This window comes from Rissa tridactyla, chromosome 2 (genome assembly GCF_028500815.1).
Source record: "Rissa tridactyla isolate bRisTri1 chromosome 2, bRisTri1.patW.cur.20221130, whole genome shotgun sequence".
NCBI classification, from domain to species: Eukaryota; Metazoa; Chordata; class Aves; order Charadriiformes; family Laridae; genus Rissa; species Rissa tridactyla.
The window spans coordinates 5478116-5496086 of NC_071467.1; the positions used below are offsets into that span (position 1 = coordinate 5478116).

General features: G+C 39.3%; 1 protein-coding gene across 4 annotated transcripts in view; it reads left to right on the forward strand.

The window, feature by feature from the left end:
* The window catches only part of TRAPPC9 (trafficking protein particle complex subunit 9), a 538771-nt gene that overhangs the window by 306184 nt on the left and 214616 nt on the right, over positions 1-17971 (forward strand). The window contains exon 22 of one of the 4 annotated variants that reach the window (XM_054191253.1): positions 3878-13278. The exons of the other annotated variants lie outside the window; for them this stretch is intronic. Within the exon in view, the coding sequence (XP_054047228.1) occupies positions 3878-3912 (35 nt within the window). The 3' untranslated portion in view covers positions 3913-13278. Of the gene's footprint in view, positions 1-3877; positions 13279-17971 lie in introns of those variants that run through there. 4 annotated transcript variants of the gene reach the window in all.

Below are 17971 nucleotides of genomic sequence, written 5' to 3' on the forward strand. Positions count from 1 at the left end.
TTAGCTTTTTGCTCACCCTCACCTCCTTTGGCATTTTTTCTGCTGGAATTTTTGCCATCAAACTTACCAAATTCGATAAGGTTATCAAATGAAGTTCAATCTAGTGGCTTAGTCCAGGGCTTAAATCTAGGCACCTGCCCAGCTTTAGGAAATTGGGGACAACCAAATGATATTTATTCCATAAATGCTTCATTGGCTATAGGTTACTGTTTCTTCAATTTAACATTCCTTCCCCCCCCGCCCCCCCCCCCGCGATTTTTAAGTTAAGCAAAAGGCAGCTGTTCCACAGTCAGAATTTGTTGGTGTTAAAGTAGGAGCCAACCAGACCTTGCTCTCAAATAAAATTGTTTGGAAACCTCTTATTTTCATTCAGAACCTTAATGATTGACCGGCTGTCCTCTGCTTCCTCCTTAGCTCACCTACATCTGCAGCAAGGTCCAATGTTTGGACACTAATGTGACAGTCACATAAAACCACTGCAATGCCATGTGCTCATGATGCTTGCAAACGAAGAGAGACATAAAATAAGTGTAAGCAGATTTTAACATGAATTATAGAATCATAGAATCTTCATGGTTGTAAAGGACCTTTGAGATCGAGTCCAACCATACACATGCACACACACAAAAAAAAACCAAAACCAAACCAAAACCTAAAAAAAAAAAACCAACCCCCAACAACCTACAATCTCTGCCCTTTAGAGCATGCCCTGACGTGCCACATCTAGATGATTCTTAAATACCTCTAGGGATGGTGACTCAACCACCTCCCTGGGCAGGCTGTTCCAGTGCCTGACCACTCTTTCAGTAAAGTCGTTCTTCCTAATATCTAATCCAAACCTCCCCTGCCGCAGCTTCAGACCGTTGCCTCTGGTCCTGTCATTATTCACCTGGGAGAAGAGGCCAACACCCACCTCTCTCCAACCTCCTTTCAGGTAGTTGTAGAGGGCAATGAGGTGTCCCCTCAGCCTCCTCTTCTCCAAGCTAAACATGCCCAGCTCCCTCAGCCTCTCCTCATATGACCTGGTCTCCAGACCCCTCACCAGCCTGGTAGCTCTCCTCTGGACACGCTCCAGCACTTCAACGTCCCTCTTGTACAGCGGGGCCCAGAACTGAACTCTTGATTTTCAGGAGAGAGTTGTGTTATGTACCGGAGAACGTGTTTCCAAAGTAGAAGAGCGGTTCCAGCCACTCTTCCCCAAGCCTGTAGTGCTGCTTGGGGTTGTTGCGACCAAAATGCAGGACCCGGCACTTGGCCTTATTAAATCTCATACAGTTGGCCTTGGCCCATCGATCCAGCCTGTCCAGGTCCCTCTGGAGAGCCTTCCTACCCTCAAGCAGATCAGCACTCCCACCTAGTTTGGTGTCACCTGCAAACTTACTGAGGGTGCACTCAATCCCCTCATCCAGAGCATTGGTAAAGATATTAAACAAAACTGGCCCCAAAACTGAGCCCTGAGGGACACCACTGGTGAGCGGCCGCCAAGAGGATTTCACCCCATTAATCACAACTCTCTGGGCACGGCCATCCAGCCAGTTTTTAACCCAGCGAAGAGTACACTTGTCTATGCCATGATTCACCAGCTTCTGCAGGAGAATGCTGTGGGGGACGGTGTCAAAGGCCCTCCCAAAGTCCAGACAGACAATGTCCACAGCCTTCCCCGCATCCAGAAGGCGGGTCACATGGTCATGGAAAGAGATCAGGTTGGTTAAGCAGGACCTCCCTTTCCTAAACCCCTGCTGGCTGGCCCTGATCCCTTGGCTGCCCTGCACTTGCCGTGAGAGCTCACTCAAGATGATCCTCTCCATGATCTTTCCCGCTACCGAGGTCAGGCTGACAGGCCTGTAGTTCCCCGGATCCTCCTTCCGACCCTTCTTGTAGATGGACGTCACATTAGCCACCCTCCAGGAATTAAGGAAACAGGAAGGACTCACAAAGTCTTTATAACATATTTCTAAATGAAAAAATGTGTATTGCAATAAATTGAGCTGTTGTACCAAGCGCTGACTATATTCGTACCACCAACTTGTATGTGCAGTTCTCAGATAGAAACTTGGTTCGACCAAATTCAAGATTTCGTAATATCATTTTCAGTTTCAAAAACAGGAGGGCTGTTAGCAAAGACGCCAATTCTACCCTGAATTAAGCAGTACTTGAGAGGTGGTTGAGAACAGCTGGTTTTATTATAGGTTGAGGAAATCCTGAAGCTGTCCTGTTATGCAGCTCTAATATGAACTTATTTGTTCAGTATTGGTTAAAGAGATTTAAGTGGGCAGCAATGAGGAGTCCTTAAATGGGCAGAGAAAGATTATTCCTCTCTGAAGGAAAAAGGGGTTCAATTTGGAGACATTCCTCTTGCAAAGAGGGGTAGGGAGAGGGACACGTTGTTGAAGCAGAGGCTGCTGGAAAAGGGAGGAGAAACTGAGCCAGCCCTTGCCGTTCAGAAAGGAGAAATTCAGAAAGAACAATCGGAGAAGGCAACAAGACTTGTTTCGACTTCTGTTTTCATTCTTTCTCATCTAGTTGTTCTGAGCCAATTCTATTTAAAGTACATTTCCAGTTCCTATTGTAGGAGAATGTAGCGTTGGTGGTAATTCCACCAGAAATTCGGAGGGTTGTGTCCTGTCTCAGTTCAGGTCTGCATTTGCAATTGTATTCATCCTTGCTTTCCCTGCTAGCTCTTACAACAAATTGGGCTTTTATTACTACAACATATTCTTGCAAGTTTACAATTTACTGTATTTCATCCAAGACAAGGAATTTAGACTGAAGAGGCTTTCAGGAAAAAAATATTTTTCCCTCTATTATACCCTTGCGGGTCACTGTTCAGTCCATTTCCACGTACAAAGCAACCCTTACTTTAGAGAAGAAGCGAGATCTATCGTAGTGTAGTTATCATGGTAAGTTTTTCTACAAAAGCACCCATTCGTTGTTTTTTAGTTACTTTTTAACCTCTTTCAGAGATGTCTTTGATAGTGGCTGAAGTTGTCTTTTTTTTTTGGACAGAGTGTTTGGTGCATAATGCTGATTTTTTAGGTAGTCATTAGGTGATGCTGCTTGCAATAATGTGCAGTGCAACGTGTGAAGGGCCGCAGAGAGGATTTTTTTTTCCTGTCAAGTAATCATCTTAGTCTGGTTCATTATTAGTGATAGTGACCTAGAAAAAGGTCTTAAAATAGTGGAAAGCTTTATAAAGCAGGCAGCATTTGAAACGGCAGGCGTGTAGTCTGGGTGGCCACTTGACAGTGTGGACAAATGGGATGATTGTCTCGGCAGAGTTTCTCTTCAAGATTGAAGGTTAACAGCCACTGGGGGTACAGCTGTGGCAGAGCTGAACATGAACCTGAGCTTTGAAATTCGGTCTTGCCAGGGGTATGTTTAATGGGTTCGTATTCAACCAATCGTTTCCCATCAGAGCGTTTCTCAGCTGGGAGATTGATCTCTTGAGTGGTGATTATTCCTGTACACCTGCGTTTTACTCGTATACCTTGCTCGGGAAGCTAGGCACAAAGTCTGGCCTTTCTCCGACAGGCAACGTGAAAACCAGGGGGATTCTTCTAACATTAAAAAAAAAAAGTGTATTTTTCTTCTTTCCTGTTTTAAAATTCCACGACTGTCAGGGAGCGCAGTACCACTCCCAGATTCATTCTAATGTCATTACCAGTTCGGGAGATGATGTACAAAGATGATGTCAATTTTTGCAAAAATAGTGTGAAGATTATTTTTTTTAAATCAGAAATTTCCAAAATATTGATGAATTCAGCTTTAGATTACTATACTTCACTGGCTGCCTTCCCTATTCCCGAATTTATGTACTAGAGCTTTGACATCAGTGACAGGTCCTCTGCTTTCTGTTACATCCTGATACTTTTTTCAGTACAGGGGAAGAGATTTACCCACACTGCTACGTGAGACTCAGCTCTGAAAGTTCTTCCTGAACACACTAAGCACTGCAAATAAAGAGGGAAAGCAAAAGAGGAAGAAAAAAAGAAGAGAATAAAAAAAAAGAAAAAAAATCTACTTTTTTCGTATGTCTTTTATTGGAGTGAAGCCACAGGAATATGATTTTCACCTCTGAGCAAACCTTTCCTGCAGGATTGCCGTATCCAAAACCTAAACTGAGACCTCTGCACATCTGAGTTCCAAGAAATCATCACTATTAAGGGAAATTTTCGTTATCAGAATTAGACTGGAATGGTTTGTTAACAAGATGTGTGTGCTATTTAATTTAGAAACTTAAAATGGTGTTACCTGTCAGGTACCTGTAAGCGTCAGGAGCAGTGAAGGCAGTGGTCTGGTCCAACGAAGCCAAGGGATGGGATACGAACGCAGGAGCTGATTCAGTCTCTTTTCTTTTAATGTGTGCTGGTTTTAAAAGGCATCAAGTAAAGTGCTTGTCCTGGTTCCCAAGACAAATAACAAAATATTCATGCTCATAAAATATAAATAAATGATAAATATATTTTTGTATTCATCCCTGTGAAAGTTCCATTATATTATGTGTTCATCTATTTTTCATTATTTTTACCTTAAATTTGTCAGTGTTCGCACTCCTAGGAAATGTATGCTCTTGCAAGGGGAAAAAGGAAAAAAATTAGTTTTTAAACATTGATTGCAAATAGAAATGGATAAGATGTACATAAATAATGGAAGCAGTGGAAACAGGCTTCAGACCACCGATGTGTTTTACTAGGGATTTTGATAGCAAGGGGAATGGATAGTTTTGAAGTTGAACAATATTGCCGGGGGCTCTGCTGAAAGTACAGAGATCTGGAGACACAAAGCAGGTGGTTCTCGTATACATTAATTCAGTCTTTCCTAAGCGACGTGTCAGCTCCTTCAGTGCAGGGCTTTGCGACTAGAGAAGGTGGAAGAGGGTGGCTGTGAGCGCCCCTGGCTTTGAAGTGAATGTCAAATACAACCACAGTTGGAAAAAGTGAATAGTAATTGCAAAAAAAAAAAAGTATCCATTTATCAGTATCGGATGTCAAAGGGAAAGCAGTGAATCTGCATATGTCTTGGCAAGTTTGCATAGCACAGAAAAAGGGATTATTGCTGAATACGTTGCGTACTTGGCATCCTAAGTTGTCAGAAAGGGACAAGATAAAGAAAACATATTTTCATTATGAAGCAGTCCAGTTCTTAACTCTTCTAATAAAACCCAAATATCCAGTAAAGGCTCAGAGGAGCTTTATTGCAGTGCTCCAGCCCTGCAGACCTGTTGCAAATTGTGTCATTTGTGCGAAGGGTGAGATGGCTTAGAGAAAACAATGTTTACTTTCTTATTTAAAAATCAATTTTCATAAGACCTGGAAGAAGAGCGTATAATTTCAACCACTTTTCTAGAGTATAAATTTGTAACAATATTTTTAATTATGGCGGATTTCAAGGGACAGTCTTTTACAGTCTTAACAATGCTGGTGGATGTTTCTCCTGGTGATATGATTTTTTTTCTGGGGAAACACAAAGTTCTGCAAATTTTTCAGGTCATTTGTTAATCTCAGCTCCTGAAAGAAGAGTATGCTTGTCTGCTCTACAGGTTTGGAAGTCATTAGTTATCCTGGGTCAACTAGCTTGCGTAGACAAATCAAAGGTTAAAGATGATGTTCTATTATGTTTAAATATGATGGTCTATTATGTGTATTGTAGGAAGTCTAATAATTTGTATTTTACCCACGTAGTCTCAGTTGGAATAATCCCTAGGCGATTTGCAGGATGCTGAACCAGTGTCTTGAAGCTGTCATTTATTGGTAGGATGAAAGAACACTTAATCTGTGATTTTTATTTTGCCAGTGTTCGTTAGCATCATGAATTCCCCTTGGAAAAAAAAAATGGGGGGGGGGGAGGGGGGGGCGGAACAGAATATGTTGAATTGAGAATATGTCGTAAGGTGGAAAAACAGTTTGGAGCTAAAAATGTGAAGTGTAATGGGCTGCTGTAGATGGCTATCTTGTGTTTAGTGCACGTGAAAATGTTATGATTGACCTGCTGTAGAATGTTGAGAGACTAAATCCCTGGTCTGCAAATGGTACCTCATCCATTGGCAGAAAGGTCACCATCAATCACTGTGGAAGGAAAATTTTCAATTGAAAGTTCTGTAAGGTTTCTTTGCCAGATTCAAGCAGAATATTGGTAAACGTGTCCTCACGCTGAAGGTCTTTCAGAAAAATTTGCCTGCTTATTCTAGACTGCCATTGTAATGAGCAGTTTTAGCATTTTCTTTGACTGCTTTAAAAAAAATGTCCAAATGGCATTAATTTAGTAAAATAGCTTAGCTAAGTGAATTTATTTTGAACTATTTATCATAGTTCATAGTGATATGGGTCTAAACAAATGGGATTTTTGTCATGATGAAATGGCAAATTAAATGCAAATTGGATCTTTAAAAAAATTAAAGCGTAAGAGAGAGATATAATTGCAGTAAAATGCATTGATAATAAATACTTTAAAAAGAACCCCCAAATGAATATACAAGATGTATCATTGATAACTAACAGAAGGTATCTAGTTAGTGCTAATTTCAGCACAGGAGGAGACAGCTGGCAGAAAGCCAGCAGAGCAAAAGTTTCAAGTCCCACATCTTGTCTCTAGTTCTTCTGTTGGTTACGAAGTGGAAGTTTCAACATAGATTTAGAAAACTATTTTTTATGATGTTGTTATGTTGATTTTTTAAACTGACATAGGAAGCATTTTTTTTTCCTTTTACTTTTTCAAAATACTAATTTTCTTTTTCATTTGAGCCCCGAGTGAAAGAATAAAATAAACTGCAAAAGTTGCTATGACCTGTAAGCTGGACTTTCGGACAGTGTTTCAGATTTGAACCAACTCTGATATCTCCCATTTCAGTTTCAGACACTGTAGAAAACAAAATAAAAAGCCAGTAACAGCTTTTATTTGTGTTCATGTAATGTTATCTTTGCTTTATCTTGCACTATGCCAGAGTGCTCTGCACAAACGATGCTGAGGTGTATCCTCTGGCCTGTGTTATAACATCATGTGGGGAGCAAAACTGTGGTGTGTGCATTTTTGGGGAAGAAATGCAGATGTGTAGTGGGGCCGTAAGAGGTCCGCGACTCTTCGGTACTGTGAAGAGCAAACCTCTCTTACCATTAGGTACAGCTGTTGTGAGCCAAATTAAAAGTTGTATTTAAAGTATGGAATTGAAAGTATTTTCTATTAAAATACATTTAACGTGCCAAAAATACAGTATATATTCTATTTAATTTCTGTAGACACACACATAAGCCAACTTTTTTGGCCAGTTTTTCCCTCTCAAGTCCATGACTTGCTATTATTCAGACAGATTGACTATTCTGGTAGGGATCTGAGAGGTACTTCGCACTTTCTCCTTAATTGGGCATGGAGAAAAGGGGAGGAGAACAGAAAAGACATGGGGATGCATTTTTTCCTGCCTATAGCCTCCTGCAACCTTGCTAAATCTCTCCCTGAATGTTATCCCTCTCCTGTCTACCGTAGACTTTAGCCCCACATTCTCATTATGTACATTTTTGTCATACAATTGCCACAGCCGTGATAAAAAAGGAAACGTGGTCTGCTATTGAGTTTGCTGAGCTTAAATTAAGAAAAAGCAAGAAAAAAGATGAAAGATTGAGCAGAGAGATATTTTAATCTTTTTAGATTAACGTGGTTACCTTTTATTTTGGAAACATGTCAACCAGATTTGACCAAGGACGGGAGGTGACATTTCAGAGATGCAGGGAGATGGATTTCTTTTTTCCTTGGTAGGCAGGGATGGAGGGGGGTAGTTGGAAACTAAAGCAAATCTTTTTCTTTCTAACAGCTTAAAGAACGTTGGATTTAGTGGCTGGAATACGGCTGCTTTCTTCTTGCCTTTAGCTTAGTGTGAGGATTCGTGGAGTTCCTCTGCTCTTCAGCATTCATTTTTCAAGAAGCTGTTCAGAACATTATACTTTTAAGACCTCTACTCATTTTGTCAAATTTGGTTGAAATAATAAAAAGTATTAAAAAAAAAAATTACTAGAAAGGGACAAATTAATTTGGAGACTGTGTGATTGAATAAACCTTATTTTGTTATGAAACCTGGTACACATGAGCAAGTCTGAGCCAGCTGCGTAGGGATTTTTGCTTTTTTTCTCTGTGAGCATTGTCATCAAACTCAAACTTAGCTGGATTGACTCCATATCTTCCCCCAGCCAATCAATTAGCAGAAACATTAATTTTTTATAAATGTCACACCGTTATAAAATTACTTTGTGTCAGTTGTTTTTCCCCTGGAACTAATTTTTATAGCACAGGGAGAAGTACTAAAGTGTATAATTTTTTGGATCTGAACAAGATTTGTTACAGTAGGATAATAACCGTATGCTTTTATACAGATGGGATATCATTTATTTTCTTTGGGCCTGCGTTCTTTCATCACAAAACATTTAATGAGAAATACGACTGTTTGCCAGTGGAGTTTTTCTTCCCACCCACACTGATGAGATATCGCCATCACGTATGAGAACCAAATCACTATCATGGGTCGTCCTAAGCAAGTATCGGGTGATAAAATTCTTTCTATTTGTTGCTGATCCAAGGAAGGATTGTTGTTAGGGTTATAATGGTCTTGCGGTATGTTGAACTGCTCTTACTTCTATTTTGCTGCAATTTTTCCTTTGGGTAAAGGAAAGAATTTGTAGCAGAAAGAAACACGCCTAAAGGTAGGCCATTATGGTTGACCTCTGAATTTTTTAATCAAGTGTCAAGTTTCCCTGATGAATTTTTAACCCCTGAAATTCCAGCTGATATATTTGGCATTTTCTTATGACTACAGTGAAATATGCTGAGCTTCTTGGCATTTTATTTGAATATTTGTAAATATTTACTGTTGCAAGGTGAAGGTGTTAAGGCTACTACTATGCTCTTGAGCATTCCAGAATAAGTATGGAAAAAACTCAAGCGGGGACCAATGCTCCCTGCTTTTCATAGACTTTCTCTGACTTTCCTGTGCAGCAGGAAGTGTGGTGCTGGTCACCTTTTCATCAAAAACTCTTGCCTTGAAGATAGGCTGTCTGAACACACTGCTCAATATTCACTACCAACAAGCTAAAGTTGCCTTTCCTTTTGGGTTTGCAAGCTCCGCTGAGTGAGCTGTGTTTGAGGAGACCTGTGCTTGTGATGTGAAACTGTAGGAATTCCTCCTCACTCAGTTCTTAAAAAGCATGAATTGTATTTTACAAAATGTTTTCCTTTCTTCTCACTTTCATCCGAATTTCTGTCTCAGGAAGGAGTTTGCAGTTTCTGAAATCTCTGCACTTTCTAAAGTCCCTCTGCTCATAGAAGTGATGTGTGTACAGGCAGGAAGAAGGAAGTTCTTAAATAATCCTGCAATAACATTCCAAATTTCTCCTTAATATTCTCATGCAAATTTTGCTCTACAGTGACTGTAGAGCTGCACTAAGATTTTTCCTATAATGAGGCCTAGGGAGTCCCAGTTTTTGAATTAGGATATGGCTACCTGTTTGTTATACTCCTCCTCCTTTTTGATTTTCTGTTGCAAACCTACCAGCTAAAAGATGTTTGGTACTTTTTACTAGGGATCTGGTTAAGATACAGCATTAAAAAGAAATAGTATACTTAGCAGCTGTCCCGGTACATACTTGATTCCAGATAAGGTAGCTGTATTTTGGTATTGTTTAGAAAATATAAATCTGTATCTTTTTATATAATCCTTTGTTCAGGTATGGTGTATCGTGTTCATTCTTTATGACAGCTATATCAACTTCAGGTTTTGTGAGGGTACATAATTGGAAAAGTAGGCTGTTAATTGTACACTCAGCGGGTTTGATCTGCAGTCATTGGCAGACAAGAAACATTGACTCACAAAAATATCAATGTTCCTACGAAGCCATTTATTACTATCGTTTTAAAAGCCTCATATGGCAGAGCCATGATGTACTGCAGAAAAGGAGACCTAAACCTGAAGTCCGCCAAGAATGAACACTGCACTCATGCTTCAAAGTGGTCAACAGCCTAGTTCCCATGCTTGAGTTGTAAAGAATATAATGTGTGTCATTTTTCTGCACTTTAGAAGAGCTAAATTTTCCGGTTGGAATTGTTGTTTGGCACTTCTAGTGAATTTTGTATGCGTGCAGCTCATCAAACGGATAGTAATTCAAGTTCTGATATATTGGTATGTCCACCGCATCAATTGGAACTATTGCACAGAGTAAAACCGTTATCCTTTTGAATGAAAAAAGAATAATCAAAGGCATTAATATCCTCAAACAAGGGGATAAAGATCGATGAGCAGGGAGTAGTCAAAAAGAAATGTCTGATTTTTCAGGAGGAAGTGGTAAGCCTTAAGGAGAGAGAAAAATTAGTAGATGGTGTATTTTGGGGTGTTTAGTAAGGTTTTTGCCATTCCTTCTCACGACACTTTAAGCTGAAGGAACATGGTTTAGATTACTGTGCTGTACGGCGAATGCAGAACTCGTTGGAAAACCTCCTATAGAAAACAGTTACGAGTGGTTCGTTGTGAGACAGGCAGGATATGTTGAACGGAGCTCAGCAAAGACTGTTTCCATTACCAGCCCGGGTGGAGGACTAGAAGGCATTCTTATTAATGTCGCAAATGCAAGAAAGCTGGGAAAGAGCGCGAGTGTGTCAGCATACAGAATTAAAATTCAAAATTACTTGAAGAACTGGACTGAAAAAATGTAAGAATTCTTACAGGAATGAGGACAAACTACTAAGTTTAGGTGGGAGCACTTTGTTAATTCTCTGGTGTGCCTTTCCAGTCGGGTACAGACTAATTATAGAGAATTCAGAGTGCAGTCATGGTTGTGATTAGACATCTACACAGCTTGACAGAAGACCAGGAGGTACATAACAGCCCTTTAATATGTTACCTCTTGTACTGATTCTGGCTGGGGTAAAGTTAATTTTGTTGATAGTAGCTTGTGTGGTGCTATGATTTGGATTTCTGATGAAAACAGCGTTGATAACACAGGGATGTTTTTGTTATTGCTGAGCCGTGCTAATGCGGAGTCAAGGCCTTTTCGACTCGTCACGCTGCCCTGACAGCAGATAGGCTGGGGGTGCACAAGGACTTGGGAGGGGACACAACTGGGACAGCTGACTCCAGCTGACCAAAGGGATATTCCATACCATGCCACGTTGTTCACAGCAATAAAAGCTGGTGGAAGAAGAAGGATGGGGGAACGTTCAGAGTTATGGCGTTTGTCTTCCCAAATAACGGTTACGCGTGATGGAGCTCTGCTTTCCTGGAGATGGCTGAACACCTTCCTGCCGATGGGAAGCAGTGAATTAATTCCTTGTTTTGTTTGCTGGCGCTCGCAGCTTTTGCTTTACGTATTAAACTGTCTTTATCGCAACCCACGAGTTTTCTCACTTTTACTCTTCTGACTCTTGGCCCCATCCCACTGGGGGAGGAGTGAGCGAGCGGCCCTGTGGGGCTGAGCTGCCTACTGAGGTTAAACCACAACAGCTCCGCTGTAGAAAAGAAGATAAGGAAAAAAATAACAGGTTATTTCTGTTTCTGGTTGAGATTTGTACAGGGTATTTGAAAAAAAATAGTAAGTTATTGCAAAGTTATGGAAGAAATTGTCCAGAGAGGCTGTGGTGGCTTTAGCATGGAAGCCTCTGAGATCCGACTAGACAGAAATGTCTCCTGAATGATTAGGTCTAACAAGATCCTCATGTGGGAAAAGGAGATGGAGCAGATGTCTTCTTCGGGATCAAGATCTTCTAATTTTCATGACAATCTCGCAAGGTTGCCATATGTGGCACACCAGAAATTTATGTGATCATCCATCCTCACCATTTTAATTGGTGGGTGTGTGTTCAGGCATATAAACTTGTCAGGCTGTATCCTCCATTGTTGATGAGTGAATAAATTAGATCTTTTATTTTTACATTTATGAGACTATAAAGGCTTCCCTTGCCTATCAAAACAGAAACTTACACATTTACTAATGGGTTGTAGGAAGCAAATGAAGCTTGAATTCAGTTCTTTTCATTTTGACAACTGTTATTGATACGAAGTGCAATGAAAACCGCCTGTCTGTTGTTAGGCTTTTCGTTATTTGGTATGCTGTTTCCAGCCTTTAATTTACAAGGATGAAATAATTGACCTTGTATCCTTACAGGGCTGACTGGGAATTACTGACTGTGGTTATGTTTTATTTAACCGGTAGCACTGTGCCGTTGAGAATAAATGGACGTGTGTCTTCAATAAACATAGAGGATGGTCTGGTTAAATGTTCTCCTAAAGATTTTTGGTACTTGATAGCCTTCTGATTGCACAAATATGGACTGAAAAAAACTTGCAAATTATTAGCAACGATAAATCCAAAGGAAATGAAAAAGAAAATATACATTAATATCACTACTGCTGAGTTTAGGTTCTCGTGACAAATACAGACCATTTTGCTTTGCTGTCCTACAACTGAGCCCCGAGGTACTTGTGAAATAACATGCTTTTTGATGTAACAATTAAAATTATTTTAGTGTAATTATTGTTTCCTTCAGTTGGATCTGATTGCCACAAAAGTTAAAACTACTTAATTCTTGTTGTTTACATCATAGATGTGAGTATCCTTTGAAGAGAGTCCAAGAGTAACTACTAAACATAAGTAAGCCTTGCAGAGCTCCTAAGGACATCGCCATAGCAAGTTACTGACTTTTTTTTGTTGCAATTAGGGTCAGATTTCTGTCAATTTAACAAAGTTGAGTTGCATGTCAGTGGTATCACAGCTAAATTTTGGTGTGAAGATTACATGAGCTCTGTGATTGACATAGTGAAGGATATGACCTGGAGAATTTGAGACATCATAAAAACCACTTCTTGCTGACGAAAACTTGACACCTCCCCCTCCTCTATACACAATTTTGAGCTATGCCCCATCCTGCTACTCAGATGCACTTATCTTATTTGGGTATGTCTAATCAGAATTCCTATGTAATTATTTTAATTATTAATTTAGGAGTTATGTAAAGAGTGGGTTCTGTTGGATAAGAGAGGTTATTGGCAGCTGTCAGCAAAGAGTTTTGCTAAATCTGCCATGAAGAAAGCCTAGCATAGTTACTTGGCAAGGAATAATCTAAAACAAGTTAAAAGCCTGAAGATTCTGACTTGAAGTGCCAAATTGCCTTTTGCCATTCCATTACACCTCCATTATCATACAGCTTGCTTTTGTTTTGACCAGGTATAAACTATCCACAGTTTTGACTGCCAGTTTAATACCAGCCTTTTCCATTTGCTCTACAGCAACCTCACTTGCTCCGTGTGCCTTTCATGATGCCCTCTCTGTTGTTTTTTTTTTTTTTTTTTGCTTCCTCCTGCTCCTCATTACTTATCCTTGAACTTCCCACCTCTCCTCAACTTGCTGGTGTCTACTGTGTTTCCTTCTTTCATACTGTGGTGGGTGCCTTGCTGCAATATTTGAGGAATGTGTCACTCTTGATGCCTTCTCTCCCTTGCTCCCTGGGATGGTGACCTGTGCCAGATTATTTTCCCTAGAAGAGTGTACTTTCCTTTATTGGCTAATGTGTTGGTAGTTGTCTACCGAACCTTCATTTCCCATCTTCTTGCCATGCATCTGCCCTTCCTCTTGCTTAAAGTCTGCCTGGTCTCTTAAATCCTTGCATAGTTCTGCAAACAGATTTATTGTTGAAAGTATATTATTAGTACGGTGCCTAACACAGAGCCTCTGGGTGGCACCACAACATGAATAATGATAATTATAATGAGTCGAGTCAGCCATTAAATCACTTCACCTTCAAATCTTGGCTACGTGTGGAAGCCTTTTTTATTTCTAGAGCTGACTTCTTCCAAATCTAAAATTCATTACTCTGTGCATTTTTCATCTCCACAGACATGCTACTGCTCAGAGAAAATTGGGCCGCAAAAAGAAACTGAAAAAGCTTTAATTAAAAAGCAAATAGCATTTTTCAGCAGGGAAAAGAAGTGGAGAGATCTCCCCCAGGCTTTTCTTACTATAAAAAGATCCTTCTATTTTTGTTTCGCTTGCCTTTTAAAATCCACCACCTACCTTATTTATTCATCCCCACTTGGAGTTTACTGATCCAGTTGTAGGAGAGGTATTCCAAATTAGCAGCTGTGCTGTGGCAGCCTTAAGGGGTATACGACTTCCTTCTGTAAAAGCAAAATTGCAGGCTCCGCACATCACTTGTACAGCTAGTCAGCCAGGGGGATGAAGCTCTAATAGTGTCAGTACCTTTTATTTTCAATATTTAATTGCCTGGTGTGTAAAGACAGATTACTTTTGGCAATAAGTAGAGCAAGTAAGACGTGGGTATTTTTTATTTTTCAGAACAGACCAGGCTGATTGGAGAAGGCAAAGGGAGATGCTGTAGTTATCATCTCATTTCAATTTTCAGAATCTCATTTAGGGTTAGCAATTCCACTGTTGGTATTCTGGGGAGAATTAAGAAATTTAGCCTACGTATCTTTTAAAATATTATTCGCTTCTTTGAATAAATAAAGTACTTATCACACTTCTTCCAAACTTTGCAAAATTGGCTGAGTTGTGGTAGAACTTCTCCGAAAGCTTTTGTATGCGGTTTCCTATTTTGTATTCAAATTCAAAGTGATGAAAGCCCTTTACAATTTATTAGCTATTTGATGACCAATTTGAAATCAACTGTGATCTTTCTTTGTACTGCAAAAGAGCATATCTTGTTCTGTTATATTTAGCTGTAATTGGCAGCTTTATCGGCAGTCTTAAGAAAATGAAATGGTGAGGTGGGCCCTGGGAGCTGATTAGACCCTCTTAATTACTGAATGTTTGTACTCCTGGGAGACGCCTGACTGTAGCTGTGGCAAAGGGGAACGTTACCCTGCTGCTCTTTTTTTTTAATTACCTTTGCAAAAATGGAGCAACCAACACTCTGCGGAGCTTTCAGTCCACCATCCTTCATAAAAATAAAAAAGGAGAATTATTTTCTTAAGACCATTTGAATTTCTTTCTGAACGTTGGACAGTGCATTTCTAAGTACTTCCTCAGGTGTTGAATGTTTCCATGTGCTGGAACATGTCATCCATCCCACGGTGTAGTTTGATCTCAGAGATGAAATCCAGGTTTTACTTTAGTTAGTAAGAGTTTGATTTTTGGTTAAATGACAGCAAGGACTTCACCTGTGATGGTACACGTTAAGACGGCCTAGCCGTCAGCTCATGTAGTGAATGATATTTCCTGGATTTAGGGAATAAGATGTCTTTGGTATTTTTTCTTCGTGAACATCTAAAATTAATACAGTGTTATACTGCTGAAAAGTACCGTGCAGAAAACTTGTGTAAAACTTGTGTATTCTTATAATGTTGGAGTTGCTCACAACTGTACTGACAATACCACATTTTTCTCTGAAATGGAGGTTTATGAAATTTAGGAGTGCCATAAATATCGACTCTAAAATCTACAAGCTATAGCTTGATTGTTCTGAAAACTATAGTGCTTTCCAAATAGTGTTTGGGATTTTGAGGATTTCTTCATCAATAGGCACAATTTGGTGCTGGGGAAAGCTCTGCTCTCTGCGTGAATGTCTAAATTGCCTCTGTGTATGGTCTCTCTTGAGATAAGATTTGACTTCTGAAATGTGCCTCTTTACGGCTATTTTGAAATGGAGAATGTGCACTTCAGCATTTTCCAAGTGGCATGGACATTACTTATGAATGCTCCCTTTTTGAATAGCATAAACTCCAATCATTCATTCAATCAATCAACCAGTCAATCTTTTCTCCTAAATCAGGGGTTCTCTTCATCCTCCTAACTAAGGACTGACTTGCTCCTTATGCTAACTCAGAATATACAGTGTGATAAAACTGCAGCTGGAGGTGATTTGACAGCCTATTTTTTTATTTTTTTTTTAGCTCATTACTTATGATAATCACATATAAAAGGCCTTCTTTTTTGTTGGGATGTAGATGTTAGGTAGTAATCCTTCAGAGCAGTCTCTACATTGCTGCTGGTTTGTGTTTGAGAGAGTATAAAACCATGAGAGTTTGCAACTACATTTAACCTCCTGCTGTCAAACATATGGCTAAAACTTTAAGGCTTGTGGTTTAAAATCTTTTAGTAATATAAAAACTTTTAAGGTCATCCGTTTTATCGTAGACTTTTCGGTGCTTTTGAAGTCTTCTGAGAGACGTTACCTTCCTCTTGTCTGGTATACCTGAGAGCCTCTTCCTCTAGTCCTTTAATACATAATTATTAGTGATTGCAATGAAGTTTGCATCTTGATGGATGTTCTCTTATTAAAGACTGCTGATAAAATGAACTCTGACACTGTATGATGAAGTGTTGAAACAAGTAACTGTTCAAGGTGGAAACTATACTCAGAATTGTTGTAGTAATGGATAACATATACTTGAGAAAGGTCTTTTTCTTATCCACGTTATGAGTTGATTGACCTTATTCTTACCATATAAATATAGTGGTACTGTGTGTGTTGAATGATAGTTTGATTTTTATGAATCATTTTTTTATGAATGAGAGTTTGCTATGTTACTAGATGAAAATATTTCGAATTTCACTCTTTTAAACAATTATTGGCATCCTTTCATAGTGAACCTGGACTTTGAAAGACAAACTTGAATCATCAGATGAGGGGCTCTAGGTGTGCCGCCAAGGTTCCTGCTTTTCATTTTACTGCCTTATAATTTATGTTTTCTTCGCTCTAAAAAGCTTTTATCCTCCTGTAGTTTGAAATACTATTCTACATGTACTTTGATTTTTTCATAGTCCCTTTGTTTCTAGCTGTTTTAGGCAGTCTCCAACACCTTTGTTATATTAAGCTTCTTGCCTTTATTTCCTGCCTAGAAATCTGCCCTTGTCTTTATTTTTCCTCTAGCCAGGCTTTCCTCATGACATGTAGATCCCCTCAGAAGATGTATTTCCATTACGATGCCAACAACACTGTTGACAAATTATAATGGTGCATTTTAAAGGCATTTATTTATTTTAAAGGCGTTTATTAAAAAGGGGAGCATAACCACACTGCCTGTTTTATTTATATAGGGTACCGTTCTCTCTAATCCTCCTCTGGTTTTAAATTCCTAAATTTGAAAATTGATTACAAAAAGAAAAGGAAAAAATGGGAATTTGAGCAATCTCCAAGTAAGGGTCTTCTAATTGTCATCTTTCCGAAGTAGTTACCTACAAATTACTACAAATTGTTTAAGCATCTAGGGTCAACTGCAACAGTAGAAACAAACCCCAAAATCTTCTTTAGAAAAGTGTTCGCAGACCTATTAGGCATTAGCTGTACTCTTAAGATTTGAAAAATGATACTTTAAAATCAGCCTCTGTAATTAAAACATTATTAAAGGAAAAGAGGGGGAAAGATAAAGTGTCAACAGAAGTTAATGATGTGAAAGGATCCATGTTATTAAATGTGTATCACAGGTTTAAAATTTTCTTGGAAGTTGTCGCAATAGAAGTACAAACCACCAGACTTGTACATCAGTGCTGAAAAAAAAGTGGGTTTGACTCGTTGGAACAGTGATGGTCTCTCGCAGGTTTCAGCTGTTAGACTTGGAGACTAACAACAGCAGTTCTTCCCAGTGATGAATGACCACTTAGATTTTCCTTTCAGTTAAAATTACTTTGGTGTAAAATGCTGTAGATTTTAAATTGGGAGAGGAGGCTATTTATCCAGCCCTTGCTATTTGTTATATTTCTCCTTTAATATTGCATGGAAAAATGATCCCCTTTACACAGAAACAGATTGTAAGCAGTAGGCAATCTGGTATCATAAACTGTATTTCTGTCCTTAAATATTCTGTTGGGAAAGAAGAAGTGACCATCTGAAATTCTCCAGGAGCAGGAAGATATATCTGTGATATCTGAAGTTCAGTAAATTGAATAGGAGAGTAAAAGGAACACACAGCACTTGAGTACTTAAAGTAGGAGGAACTGTGCGGTAACTACTTAGTAAATCAAAAGTCAGATTCTCCTTTGCTGAC